The following is a 14553-nucleotide window of genomic DNA, read 5'->3' as shown; positions in this document are numbered from 1 at the left end:
GGACTCATCCGGTACGCCGGTGAGGTATAAGTGGACCTGCAGGGATTAAGTGGACCTATTTGGGACGCCGATAGGAATTAAGTGGACCCATCAAGACGCTGATGGGGTATATAGGTGACCTACTTGGAACGCCAGTAGGGTAATCTTGTGGAATCTTTTGAATTATGCACTGCCGTTAAAATGTTATATGCATTTCAATTATTGGGATTATGTTTAATTGTGTATTTTTTAAAGTGAGATTGTTATCTATAAATGTTTGTGCTCGTATTGTTTTTAATTGGCCTCCATTTTGAAAGTTTGTTTATATCTTTCATCGATGATTATTTTTAGGATTATGATGATCACTTACTGAGTAGCCAAGCTCATCAAACTATGGTAAACATTTTTCAGGATAACTGCGGTTTCATTTGAGTGCTCGTCAGGATCAACTTTGGAAGATATTGTAGTTGTGCCTAAGGTTTCTTTTGTTACTTTGTAAGAATTCGCCACTAAAAATTTGTCCTATCAAGAGATGTATATATGTTTTGACAGTCACGTCTCAGGAATATTTGTATTGTAAATTCTTGGGGTGTGACAAATATGGTATCTGAGCACTAGGTTTACGATTCATAGGAAATTTAAACAGAATGTACTTAAAATCATATTTATTGCGTATATAGACCGGGACGAAGTCAAGATTCAGAATAACTGAAGCTACCATGGAAGGAATTCACAAAGCCTTGGAAAATATGGTTGCTCTAATGTAACATCAGATGGAAAACAACAATTCACCCAGGCAGTCAGTTACGGGAAATGGTGGGAGTAATATCGAACAATTTAAGAAATTGAACCCACCTTCTTTTAAGGGTGCTGTAAACCCACTGGAAGCCGAGGGATGAATTATGCAATTGGAGAAAATATTCGAGGTAATGGAATGTCCTGATGATAGGAAAGTGGCCTTGGCTGTTTTTATGTTAGAAGGTGAAGCACAACACTGGTGGCGAATGGCAAAACGAGTATTGGTCAAAGAAAGTAAGCCATTGACTTGGGAAGTATTTCTAGAGGCATTTAATGAAAAGTATTTCCTAGATTTTATTCGAGATAAAAAAGAAATGGAATTTCTGGAATTCATCCAAAGTAATCGGACAGTAGCACAGTACGAGGCCAAGTTTTCTGAATTGGCTAGGTTTGCACCACATATGATTAATAATGAGGCAAGAAAGGTGAAAAAATTCGAAAGGGGTCTCAGGCCAGCTATTAGAAGCAGAATATCAGTATTAAAATTGAGAACTTATGCTGACATAGTGGATCGAGCCCAAATTGTCGAAAAAGATTTGGAAGATTACCAAAAGACGAAAAATCAGAAAAGTCATGTTAGACCCACATTATCTAATCGACAACAGTTTGAAAGGCCAAACAATAAGTTAAGGCCTTTGCCACTTTAAAGCCCAATAGAACCATGTAAAAAATATGGGAAAAACCATGGGTCGAGCCCTTGTTATTGGAATATTGGAGCCCGTTTTAAATGTGAAAAATTGGGGCACAGATTAGAGAATGTTCTAGCTTACAGATGCAACAGCTTCCAAAGCAGGGAGAGATAGCTCAAAGGCCTTAGATGAATGGAAGAATGTTTGCGATCACCCAGCAAGATGCTCAGGCCTCAAAATCAGTGATCCAAGGTACTCTTATTATATTCCAGAAAGTAGCTCATGTTTTGATTGATCCTGGATCTACTCATTCATTTGTGTCACCGCACTTTGTATGCCACTTAAAGGTAAAACTAGAACAATTAAAATACATTCTAGAGATAGCCACACCGATGGGAAATTCAATTGACATCAATATAGTGTACAAATCATGTGTAATAAAGATAGAAGAAAAGGAACTGTTGGTTGATTTAATACTCTTAGAAATTCAAGATTTTGATGTAATTTTAAGCATGGATTGACTTTCTGCATACCATGCAAGTATTGATTGTTGCAAGAAAATGGTTACCTTTAGTATTCCGAATCAACCAGTATTTTACTTCAATGGTATCAAAGACGACTCCCCATCATATTTAATCTTCTGTATTCGAGCTAATTGTCTCCTTCTAAAAGGGTGTCAAGGCTTTCTTGCCTATATCAAAGAAGATAGGAAGGAAGAGATAAATTTGGATACCATTCCGGTTATCCGAGAATTTCCCGACGTCTTTCTGGAAGAATTGCTAGGATTACCGCCTGACAGGGAAATTGAATTCTCAATTGAATTATTGTCAGCGGTGGCCCCAATTTCTAAGGCACCTTACAGAATGGCACCTGCAGAACTTAAGGAACTTAAACAACAATTGGAAGAATTATTAAATAAAGGTTTTATCAGGCCCAATGTGTCACCTTGGGGTGCTCACGTACTGTTTGTTAAAAAGAAAGATGAGACTATGAGATTGTGTATTAATTATAGACAGTTGAACCAAGTAACAGTGAAAAATAAGTATTCATTACCTAGAATTGATGATTTATTTGATCAATTACAAGGATCACAAGTATTTTAAAAAATTGATTTTAGATCTGGATACCATTAGCTTAAGATTAAAAGTGAAGATATTCCCAAGACAGCTTTCAAAATAAGGTATGGCCATTATGAATTTTTTGTCATGCCTTTTGGATTAACTAATGCACTGACTGTATTTATGGATTTCAAGAATCAGAAGGAACATGAGCAGCATGTAAGAATGGTATTGCAAATATTAAGAGAAAAAAAATTATATGCCAAACTTAGTAAATGTGAAATTTAGCTTGAAAAAGTGACATTTTTAGGACATGTCATATCGAAGGAAGGTTTATTAGTTGATCCTTCAAAGGTTAAAGCCATTGTTAATTGGAAACAACCAAGTAATGTGACTGAAGTTCAAAGCTTTTTGGGATTGGCAGGATATTACAGAAAATTTGTAGAAGGATTTTCTCGAATCGCAACCCCATTGACTCGATTGACACAGAAAAATGTCAAATTTGAGTGGACAGGTGAATGTGAGGAGAGTTTTCAAGAACTAAAAGTTCGATTAACTTCGGCACCTATTTTAACTATTCCTGAAGGGAGTGGGGGATTTGTGATTTATAGTGATGCTTCACATAAAGGCTTGGGCTGTGTATTAATACAATATGGGAAAGTAGTGGCATATGCATCCTGACAGTTGAAAGAATATGAGAAAAAATATCCAATTCATGACTTGGAACTGGCTGCAATAGTATTCGTTTTTAAAATGTGGAGGTATTATTTATATGGTGAGCAATTCGAAATATACACAGATCATAAGAGCTTGAAATGCGTCTTTTCTTAAAAGGATTTAAATATGCGGCAGATAAGATGGATGGATTTCTTAAAAGATTATGATTGTACAATCCATTATCATTCAAAAAAAGCTAACATTGTGGCCGACGCTCTAAGTAGAAAATCTACGGGAGTCTTAGCTCATCTAATGATCCAAGAAATAAGATCGTTAGAGGAAATAATGGATTGGCATCCGATTCCATCCATTAATGGGGTGGTAAGTATGATTGCCAACATTAAGGCAGAACCCCAATTAATCCAACAGATTCGATCGGCACAAAAGAAAGACCCTCAGCTTATAACAATTGTAGAAGAGGTGAAACAAGGAAAGAGAGACGAATTCTCTATATGTAGTGAGGATTTGCTAAGATTCAAAGGTCGGATTTGTGTCTCGAATGATGAGAGTGTGAAGAAAACTATATTGGAAGAAGCACATCACTCTCGTTATACGATACATCCCAGAAGTATTAAAATGTATCCGGACCTGAAGAAAACCTTTTGGTGGAATAATATGAAAAAAAGGTAGCACTATTTAGGTCTAAGTGCCTAATATGCCAGCAAGTACAAGCTGAGCATCAAAGGCTCGCTGGGTTGTTGCAGCCTTTACCCGTGCCAGAGTAAAAGTGGGAGCACATCTCTATGGATTTTGTCTCTGGTTTGCCTAGAACAACTTCAAGACATGATAGCATTTGGGTCATTGTGGACCGGCTGACCAAAGCTGCCCATTTTCTGTCGATTCGCACGACGTACACTTTGGATAGACTGGCCCAGTTGTACATTAAGGAAATAGTACGGTTGCATGGAATTCCAGTCAGTATTGTATCGGATAGGGCTACTCGGTTTACTTCTAAATTTTGGGCTAGGCTACAGTCAGCCATGGGGACGAGAATCACTTTTAACACTGCCCTTCATCCCCAAACTGATGGACAATCGGAGAGGACCATCCAAACTTTAGAAGATATGCGTAGGGCCTGTGTCATTGACTTTACAGGAAACTGGGATGACCATTTATCCCTGATTGAGTTTGCTTATAATATTAGCTTCCAAGCCAGTATTCAGATGGCACTATATGAAGCCCTGTATGGAAGGAAATACAGGTCACCCATATGTTGGGACAAGGTTGGTGAAAGAAAGCTTTTGGGGCCAGAAATTGTCCAGGTAACCACAGATAAGATAGCATTAAATCGAGAAAGGCTCAAGATAGCTCAGAGTCGACAAAAGAGTTATGTCGATAACCGAAGGAGAGATCATGAATTTGAGGAAGGTGATCGAGTTTTCCTGAAAATCTCACCAATAAAAGGCATTATGAGATTCGACAAGATAGGAAAGCTGAGCCCAAATTACATCGGACCATTTGAAATCCTGGAAAGAATCGGAGGTGTCGCTTATAGACTTGCCTTACCCCCCGAATTGACAAACGTTTATAATGTCTTCCATGTATCTTCACTACGAAAATATCAGCCCGACCCATCCCATATCTTGAAATATGAACCTTTACCGATCAGGAAGGACTTATCCTTCATTGAGCAGCCAATTTTAATATTGGATAGAAGGATACAAGTGTTGCGCAACAAGGAGATTCATTTGGTCTGTATATTATGGCAGTACCATTTAAGAGCGGAGTCGATTTGGGAACGAGAAGACGATATCAGAGAAAAATTTCCTTATCTTTTTCAGTAATCAGGTACACAAATTTAGAGGCCTGAATTTCTTTAAGGGGGAAATAATGTAATAATTCTAAAATTCCAAAAAAAAAAAGAAAAACAGGGAAAGAAACTTTTAATAAGTGATGGTCCATATGAGCATGATGGTCCTTAGGGACCATCACTATTTTCAAAATCTTTTGGTTGAGTTTCTTTTGTTTACTGCTGCCTTGCCACGTCCAGTGGACGTGGGCTTTAAGCATGTAAGGGGTAATAAAACGGTTACACCTCGTGTATGAGGTGTAACCTAATAAAATATTATAATAAGGTGTCGTAAGAGTTTAAATACGAGAGGCGAGGACTCTCACCCTAGAAAACTTCTGAGATCTTTCTCTCTCTGGTCGAAACACAGTGAACTCCTCTCCCTAGCAGAATTTTTATCGGAAGCTCCCTCTCAAATATTTTAGGTAAGTGACTTCATTATCTTGAAAAATAATCCATTCTTTTTAAAAATGAAATGAAATAATTATTTCTGCTTATTATCATGAATTTTAGGCACGATAAATTTTATGCGCAAGCGACCTCATTATTTTGAAAAATAATCTTCTTAATAAAATTGTGATATTTTATCTATGTTAGAAATTTTAAATGCTGTAAATTCTTAGAAATAAATTTATTTATTTTTCTTGTCTATTGTTAGAAAGTTTTAGATACTGTAAAATTATTAAAAATAAATGTGATATTTCTGCTTTTAGTAAAATATTGAGATTTCTTTCTACTGTTTTTGCATATTTAGATATTGTAAATTTCATGTGCAAATGACTGCCTTATTATCTGAAAACTGGTATTTTTGTAATTGATTATAACATTGTCTGTGAAATATTCATTTGCGAATTGACATCCCATAAATTGTTATAATTCTGTATTCGTGAATTTCTATAAGAGTTTTTCTATCCATATTAGATTGGCTATTTTGCTAGAATGTCTTTATGAACTGCTACCTTTCTTTAGTTGAGCCCAAAATATTTGACTGGTTATTTTAGAAATGTTATTGATAGTGATTGTTATTAATGGTTTCAGTGAAATTCATATTAATAATTTCAGTGATACGTTGAGTACATGATATTGCTGCTTTCGAATGTTTAAAGAGATTTAGAAATACTTTAAGTATGCAAGTGGACTCATCCGGTTCGCCGGTGAGGTATAAGTTGACATATCTGGGACTTCGGTAGGGATTAAGTGGACTCATCCGGTACGCCGGTGAGGTATAAGTGGACCTGCAGTGATTAAGTGGACCTATCTGGGACGCCGATAGGGATTAAGTGGACCCATCAGGACGCTGATGGGGTATATAGGTGACCTACTTGAGACGCCAGTAGGGTAATCTTGTGGAATCTTTTGAATTATGCACTACCGTTAAAATGTTATATGCATTTCAATCATTGGGATTATGTTTAATTATGTATTTTTTAAAGTGAAATTGTTATCTGTAAATGTTTGTGCTCGCATTGTTTTTAATTGGCCTCTATTTTGAAAGTTTGTTTATATCTTTCATCGATGATTATTTTTAGGATTATGATGATCACTTACTGAGTAGCCAAACTCATCAAACTATGGTCAACATTTTTCAGGATAACTGCGGTTTTATTTGAGTGCTCGTCAGGATCAACTTTGGAAGATATTGTAGTTGTGCCTAAGGTTTCTTTTGTTACTTTGTAAGAATTTGCCACTGTAAATTTTTCCTATCAAGAGATGTATATATGTTTTCACTGTTACATCTCAGGAATTTTTGTATTATAAATTCTTGGTGTGTGACAGTTGGGGCAACAATTATTGCAGTATTTACAAGAACGTCCCTATCTATTGATTCGATCACATAGTTCCATAAATAAAGCACGAGAGGAGATGTGCATTGTAGAACTTAATGACAAAGTAATGGAATCAGGGAAAGGGGTTAAGGATGTGGTAGTAGTACCCTACACTCTAGTCACAACGTTGTGGTTTCCATTCTCACCGTTAACACCACCCCACTAATACCTTTAAAAAGCTAACTCCTAATGTACTTGAAAAATGGGTAGGGGCATAATTATCCAAAAAAAAAAAGTTAACAAAAGCTTGGAGGGGAGTGTTATGACCACCCGATATGCTCTTTTTTACCCTCCAAAAGGCAATTTCGAGGGGTTTGGAGGTTGCTCTATGAACACTTAAATGCAAAAATATTTGAAGACAATTTTTGGGTCAGAGGGCTCTGTTGCTATTCAATTCTAGAGAAGATGCCATCATCATCATCGTCAAAGGTTTTTTTCCAACTATTTGGTGTGTGCTACACCAATAATAGTTTGTCATTTTGCTCTTTCAAGGGCCATAGCCTCAATGAGGCCATAAGTCCCCAAATAAATCTAGTTACTCTACAGGGTTTTGCATATCAGATTATATGTTTTGAGGGTGTCTTAATTCATGTTTGGACACTCGAAGCATTTAAGGAGATAACAACAGAATTCAGGAAATTGTTGGAAATTAATTGGGTTATCTTAGCAAGCAATTCCTTTGGCATACTTAGAATGAAGATAATGGAAATTCTTAAGAAGGAGATTATAAAAAGACTGGTGCTAAATGTTTTAGATGATTATTTTCAGCTCCAAATTCAAGTTTAATGCATGGCTCGTGTAGAAATATAGAAGGTGTCAAAGGTAATGGAGAAAAATCTCTCTTAGATCTGGCTGACAACTTCATGCCCTTTGCTTGCAACTCAAAGGGACCAACCACACACAACAGTTGCTAAACCAAGTGGGAAAAAAAAAGGAGGAAGAAACAAATCTTTAATGGTGGGCATTCTAAATCTATTAGGTTCTCAAACACCAAAGATAGGCCCAGTGAACTAAACACACAAGCATGCTATTGGAGAATTTAAATTTAAGCTATCATATTTATATTTAAATTTAAGCTAACACATAGTCCAGTCCACTAAGGATGAATCCCTTTCCTCAATGGATATAAGCCAGACCATTGGGATTGCAGTAACTTAAAACCCCATTGAGGTGTGTGTACAGGGGGGCGGGAGATATGTCATCCCTGTTTGTTATAGTCCCAATGGACAATTGTGTCCATTCCAACCCAATGGACGAAGGATGGGATAGGTGATCGTTGTCAGTAAGAGTCAACGAAGATGCAGTTTCCTCATTTATATTTTCCCCATCATAGTCCCTTGGTTCTCTTAGTTCAATATTTCTATTTGTCGTAATAGCTTCTCAATACTTTGGTGCTCAATACTTCTCCTGAAGTCCTTTTGAATAACCACCTTGTCAAAGTTAAAGTGAGGATTCAAGTTACAAAAGGAGATTGTCAAATAGTTTAGATTATGGAGGTCCCAGTGACCATGCATCTCTTGGGAAAGACGATAAGGATGACAATGGTGCAGTGGGATAAAGCTTTCACTGGGGTAAATAATGACGAAAGAAAAGCACCTTACAGAGGGTTATTTTGTGGTCCATATTCCATTACTCCACCAATTCTAGCCATGGAATCTTCTAACTCCTCCTCAAACAAATCTAAGGCAAGGACTTGGAGGTGGAAAACCAGTGAGTAGGGGAGATGCAAGGGCTTATGAATATCATGTTATACGACTCAGTGAAGGTAGTTGAGAACGTTCTAACCCAAGAGGAGTTGCAGGAAATGAAGGAGAGAGATAAGCAGGCCAAAAAAAGGAAATTGATAAGAGATTAGTGAAAGAGGTGGACACCTGAAGTGCTTGACATAAATCCTTGCGAACCACGTGGGTGTCACGAGGGGAGGGATTTCATTCAGCCCAAATGAAGATCCTTTCTTGGAACACCAAGGGCCTTGGGATGAGAAGAAGAGGATAATTTTTGTGCAAATGCTCTATTTGTGTAGACTGCATATCCTACTCATCTAAGAATCGAAGGTGTAAGGGCCATGATGATTGTTTTTGGTGGTCCTTTTGGGGGTCGAAGGCCTGTGGACTTTTTATTAAAATGGCAGTTAGTGTTTATGGTTGCTTCTGGTTGATATGTGGCTTGGGCAACTTTTCGAGTAATTAGATGTTTGTAACATGGCACACTAAATCTAACTCACACACATGAACCACTTTGTGTACAAGGAGATTTAATGCATTTACTCAAAAGAATTATTCAATAGATCTGCCTATTATAGGCACCATGTATACGTGGTCAAACAACTAAACTCAAAATTTGCTTATATCTAGAATCAATCAAATTCTAGTCGCCCCTACATAGAAGATTAGATACTCTAACTGTAAGGACCACAAATTTTCCTAGTAATGAGACGTGCACTGCGATAGAATCCGTAGAGGGGCAGCACCGTGTGTGTAGAAGAGGAAACACGCACCCAGAACTAAGAAAGTGAACCTATCGCCGCGCGAGAATGGAGGTATCGCCCCGCTAGAATGAAGGTATCATCAAGTGAGAATGGAGGTATCGCCACGCGAGAGAGTAGGTATCGCCGCAAGAAAATGAAGGTATCATCGCGCGAGAGAGTAGGTATCACCGCAAGAGAATGGAGGTATCATTGCGCGAGAGTGGAGGTATTGTCGTGCAAGAGTGCAAGTATCGTCGCGCGAGAGTGGAGGTATCACCACGAGCGCATGTTGCCGTCTGGAGTATCGTCCCGAGAGTGTATTGTCGTCTAGAGTATCGTCGCCAGTGCGTTTTGTCGTCTAGAGTATCGTCGCGAGCGTGTGTTGCCGTCTGGAGTATTGTCGCGAGCATGTGTTGCCGTTGGAGCATCGTCGCTAGTGTGTTGCCGTCAGAAGCGTCGCCGCCTGGAGTAACGCCGTGCGCGGTGTCAGCCTCACGTCGTACTTGTCAGCGCCGAGCGAGTGATGGCAGCCACAACTCTTTTTTCAACCACTACGCGACGTCAGCCACAGTTGGCCTCACCTACCCACGCGCCTATAAATCACGCACCTCCCCACCCTCAGCGTCAATTGCCTCCCTTTCCTCTTCCCTTTCTCCTTCCCTCAAACATTCTCTCTATAGAGCTTAGTGTGAGCCTTGTGCTGCAACCTTTGGGAGACTGCCGACAGGAGCAAGCGGTGACCTGCGCGTGGAGGCTTCAGAGTGCCATGACCCTTGGTAAGCGGGTTTGGTGTTGTGCCGCCCTTAAATATTCCATGGAATGATAGAGTATGAAAAATAGGAAAAATGGTAAATTTAGATGCATGAACATAGAATGCATGGAAAATGAAAATGATATTCATTCATTGCCAATAAACTTGGAAAATTATAAAAGTAATCCCCTTGCTAAACTTGCTAACTTGACTTGTAGAATGGTGTGTATCATGGTGGTAGCATATTCATACTATGGAAAAGAAATTTTCCAGCAACTGTGGGGCTATTGCCTTGAGCCTTTTGCTGACCAAACAATGCCTGATTTGGCCCAAATCGGTCTTGAATAAAATACATATGTGTCTACTTTATGTTTGCTTCTCAGGAAATGTTAAAATGTTGCATGGATCGAATGATATGGCCTAAAGTGTGAGACATGTCACTGCTTACAGTTGCTATAAATTCCAGCAACTGTGACTTGTATTGGGCCACGCCTTTGCCCTAGAAAATGGATTCCAAATGCTTTTAAATTAACCCGTTGTAAAGGTCGTGAATGAGCTCAAATTTACATGTTTTGACATTTTTGAAATTTTCTGTAAATTTTGAGTTATGCCCCAAAATGCGTGAGTATGTCACCGCTCACTGTTTTCCAGCAACTACGCATGTTTCAAACCAAACCTTTGACCTGATAAATGCGGTCCAATCTCCTTGGTAAGTGGAACATTGACTTTTCTCATTTAGCTATTAATCGAAACATGGAATTTTCCTTGATAAATGATAAGTGTGAATGTTATAGGATAATTGTTATGCATATACCATAAGGTTATTGAATGATGCTCCGCAACAATGTGCTATGTGAAAAGTGATAAGTGCAATATAAATGTGATAACTTCATGATGAGAGTTTCATGATAAGTGCCAAAATGCCATTAATGATATCCATGTGTAAGTACTCTGTGATAGCCTATGTGATTGGTGCTTGTGCTAAAAGTCATATTGTTATAATGAAAATGTGTTTTATCTGTTATAAAGCATTGAATTGGTAGGAATGAATTGAATACTCTAGCATGAGAAGAGGCCTTAATGTTGACCACTATGAAATGGGACACCAATTGGTAGTGGGTACTGTTTTGTTATATCGACGTGAAATTGGTCACTGCTTTATTGATACTGGCCATTACTCGATGGGACACCCATTCGTAGTGGTGATTGAGACACCGAGAAAGTAATGTCGTCATATCCCCTAACACGAACAATGATAGGAACAGGTTACGAGTGGAAAGAGTGTCGCTCCCTAAGATTTATGAGAAGAAATCTGTGACTGAGTAATGCCTTGCAAGGTAAGGGCCTATCGAACTGCAAATGCGCGCTGGGGACCATGTGCGTGAGTTGAGGGTATTACGAAGTGGATTACCCCACTTGTCATTACCGTCCCTCCTGTGAGATGGTAGAGGTTCTAAGCAACGGGATTGGCTTAGCCTGACAGATAGGGCATGTACTACAAGAGTCGTGAACTAGGGAGTGAGTGTGTAATGAATGGATTGTGACTGCGATTTCCTATGGTTGTAATTGATGCATGATATTGTCTATAATTGACACACGATATTGTCTCTAATTGATGTATAATATTGCTTATAATTGATGTATTGCTACTTGGATATCCTGTTTATAACTGATGTACTAATCTGATGACCAATATACGTGACTACTGCACTGCCACTGATTATGATCTAGTAAAATGTTTATTGCACATGGGTAGACTTGTTACCAAAGCATACCACTAGATCTGTTTACTGAACTTCAAAGCGCATTCCATTCTTTTTCACTCTTTGTAGACTGAAAGTGATAGGTGTGAGAGTTGGGAGTGTGGGTCGCAGCTAAAGATCAAAGCAGCCAGTTTTAGATCTTGTAGGTAGTTGGGCTCTCAGCTCTGACTGTACTATTTGGTTTAAAGTATGTAACCTTGGGTCCTGGAGCTTTGAACTCTATTGTAGTACTTTTGGGTTATAATATAATGAAACATCTTTTTTTATGAATGAATTTGCTAAGTTTTAAATGTTTAGGCTTGTGAGCATATTCTTTCCTTGGTTTGCTTGATTACCGAGAATAAGGCGTTGAGTCTGCACCTACCTGAGTAACAAACGGTACATTGGGATCACGAATCTACGCTCGATCACCTTTTATCATCAGAGGTAAGGTGGTCGGGGGCGAGGTCGTGACAGTTATGCCAGGATAGGGTATTTGGCCTTGGGAGTTTAAGAGGGGAGTCTTTTGAATAGCTTTGGGGTAGACTAGTGACTGGGCACTCTTGTGGTTAGGTTGAAGATGCCGAGAGCTCGTACCCACAATGCTAGCTCCAACAATGAGAGCACCGAGGTGCTTGGTGAATTCTATAGGACTCTGGGGGCTATGACCCATATGATGAACGAGTCGATGCCCACCCAGTCTACCCCTACCTCGGAACGAAATGACAACAACCTTTTAGAGATGTTTAGAAGGCTGGCGCCCCCAACTTTTTTAAGGCAAGGAGGAGTAGAGAAGGCTGAGAGATGGAAGAGATAGAAAGAAAAGATCCTAAAGGTGTTGCACTGCTCGACCGAGCAGAAGGTTAGATTAGGAACCTTCATGCTGAAAGGAGAAGCCGAGCACTGGTGGGACTTGGTGAAGCAGTCTTGGGGGGAGTCGGGGACAGAGACCACATGGGAAAACTTTCTGACGGCCTTCGATGAGAAGTATTTTCCCGACTCCATCAAGGAGAGAAAAGAAGTAGAGTTTATTGAACTCCAACAAGGGGGTATGACAATGGAACAGTACGCCGTTAGATTTGCAGAGATCTCTAGGTATGCGCCTCACCTCATTAATACCAAGGAGCGGAAGCACCTTCGGCCAGATATTAGGCGGGTAGAGTATTGTTTGCCAACTTGAAGATGTATGCCCCATTAGTAGATCTCACCCTAAGGATTGAAAGGGACTGTGAGGATCACAGATCCAAGAAGGAAGGAAAGATGAAGGCTGTGTCGTCGGGGAGGTTTGGGAAGAAGTGCCGACAATTCGCAAGGAGGGATATTAGAGGAAAGCCCTACCAGCTTAATCAAAAGACCCAGAAGAATTACCCGGGCAACATGGAAGGTGATCGACGCCTGATGTGCTCTCATTGTGGAAAAGATAACCACATTTGTCGTTTATTCTATAGGAAGCGGAATGTGTGCCTAAAGTGTGGAAAGCCCGGTCACTGGGTTAAGGATTACCTCGTGGCAAAGACCGACGATCGGCCCAAGACACAAGGACGAGTGTTTGCTCTCACCGAACAAGAAGCCAAGGCGTCCACCTCGGTGATCAGAGGTACACTCTCTATCTGTGGTGCTAGAGCCAAAGCCTTAATTGATCCTTGTTCTTCTTTCATTTGTTGCAACCCATTTTTTTTTCCATTTAAATGTTACACCTGCATGTCTCAATTATACTCTGGTAGTAAGCACACCTGTGGGGGATTCCATGGAAACTTATAGGGTATTTAGACAATGTGGGATTAAAATTGATGGGTGTGACCTACCTGTAGATTTGATCCTTTTAGATATTCAGGACTTTGATGATATTCTGGGCATGGATTGGTTGTACATCCATCATGCCACCGTCAATTGCCATGAAAAGATGGTAACCTTTAGATGTCATGATCAAGCAGTACTACACTTTGAGGGCACCCGGGACATTTCCCCTCTGCACCTTATTTCTGCCCTCCGGGCCTCTTGCCTCGTGACTAAGAAATGTGAAGGGTCTTTGGCTTATGTAGTAGAGAATAAGGGTGTTCGAGCCCAACTAGAAGAAATATCGGTTGTTAGGGAGTACCCTAAATTATTCCCAAAAGAGTTACCCTCCGTGCCGCCAAGGAGAGAAATTGAATTTGAGATAGATGTAGTCCTGGGCATGGTTCCCATCTCTAAAGCCCTGTATAGAATGGCCCCAGCTGAGTTGAAGCAGTTAAAAGAGCAGTTGCAAGAATTATTGGATAAGTGGTTCATTCGTAAGGGGTTCATTCGACCCAGTGTGCCACCCTGAGGTGCACCTGTCCTATTTGTGAAGAAGAAGGATGGGTCCCTGAGGCTATGTATCGACTATAGGCAGTTGGCCAAGTGACGGTGAAGAATAAGTATCCTCTGTTTAGAATTGATGACCTCTTTGATCAACTTCAAAGGCCCCAGATGTTTTTAAAGATCGACATCCGATCGGGGTATCACCAATTGCGAATTAAGGTGGGAGATGTCCCAAAGACTGCATTTAGAACTCGATACAGCCACTATGAGTTTCTTGTAATGCCATTCGAGTTAACCAATGCCCCTGCGGTGTTCATGGATTTGATGAATAGAGTGTTCCGACCTTTCCTGGACAATTTTGTAATAGGTTTTATTGATGATATTTTGGTATATTTGAAGAGTTGGGAATTATATGAGCAACATCTGAGAACCGTCTTGCAAACTCTGAGGTTGGAAATATTGTATGCCAAACTAAGCAAGAGTGAATTTTGGCTCCCCAGTGTAGCCTTCCTTG

At 39.7% G+C, this 14553-nt stretch overlaps 1 protein-coding gene across 1 annotated transcript; it reads left to right on the top strand.

Moving 5' to 3' along the window:
* The first annotated feature begins 12636 nt into the window (after positions 1-12636).
* On the top strand, positions 12637-14064 carry LOC148783591 (uncharacterized). Its single transcript, XM_088871803.1, has 3 exons — positions 12637-12851; positions 13205-13353; positions 13481-14064. The coding sequence occupies exons 1-3, from the start codon at positions 12637-12639 to the stop codon at positions 14062-14064; spliced, it is 948 nt and encodes a 315-aa protein (XP_088727929.1).
* Positions 14065-14553: the final 489 nt, after the last annotated feature.

The sequence above is a fragment of the Amborella trichopoda genome, chromosome 1 (genome assembly GCF_054954075.1).
Source record: "Amborella trichopoda isolate Santa Cruz 75 chromosome 1, AtrichopodaSantaCruz75HAP2 v2.0, whole genome shotgun sequence".
NCBI lineage: Eukaryota > Viridiplantae > Streptophyta > Magnoliopsida > Amborellales > Amborellaceae > Amborella > Amborella trichopoda.
This window is presented reverse-complemented; position numbering and strand designations above follow the sequence as displayed.

Bases quoted from the DNA above. Each gene is read 5' to 3' on its own strand.
- LOC148783591 (XM_088871803.1), top strand. From the start codon at position 12,637: ATGCTGAAAGGAGAAGCCGAGCACTGGTGGGACTTGGTGAAGCAGTCT. The intron at 12,852-13,204 runs GTATGCGCCTCA...TTTATTCTATAG, and splicing joins AGATTTGCAGAGATCTCTAG to GAAGCGGAATGTGTGCCTAA. The intron at 13,354-13,480 runs GTACACTCTCTA...ATACTCTGGTAG, and splicing joins GTCCACCTCGGTGATCAGAG to TAAGCACACCTGTGGGGGAT.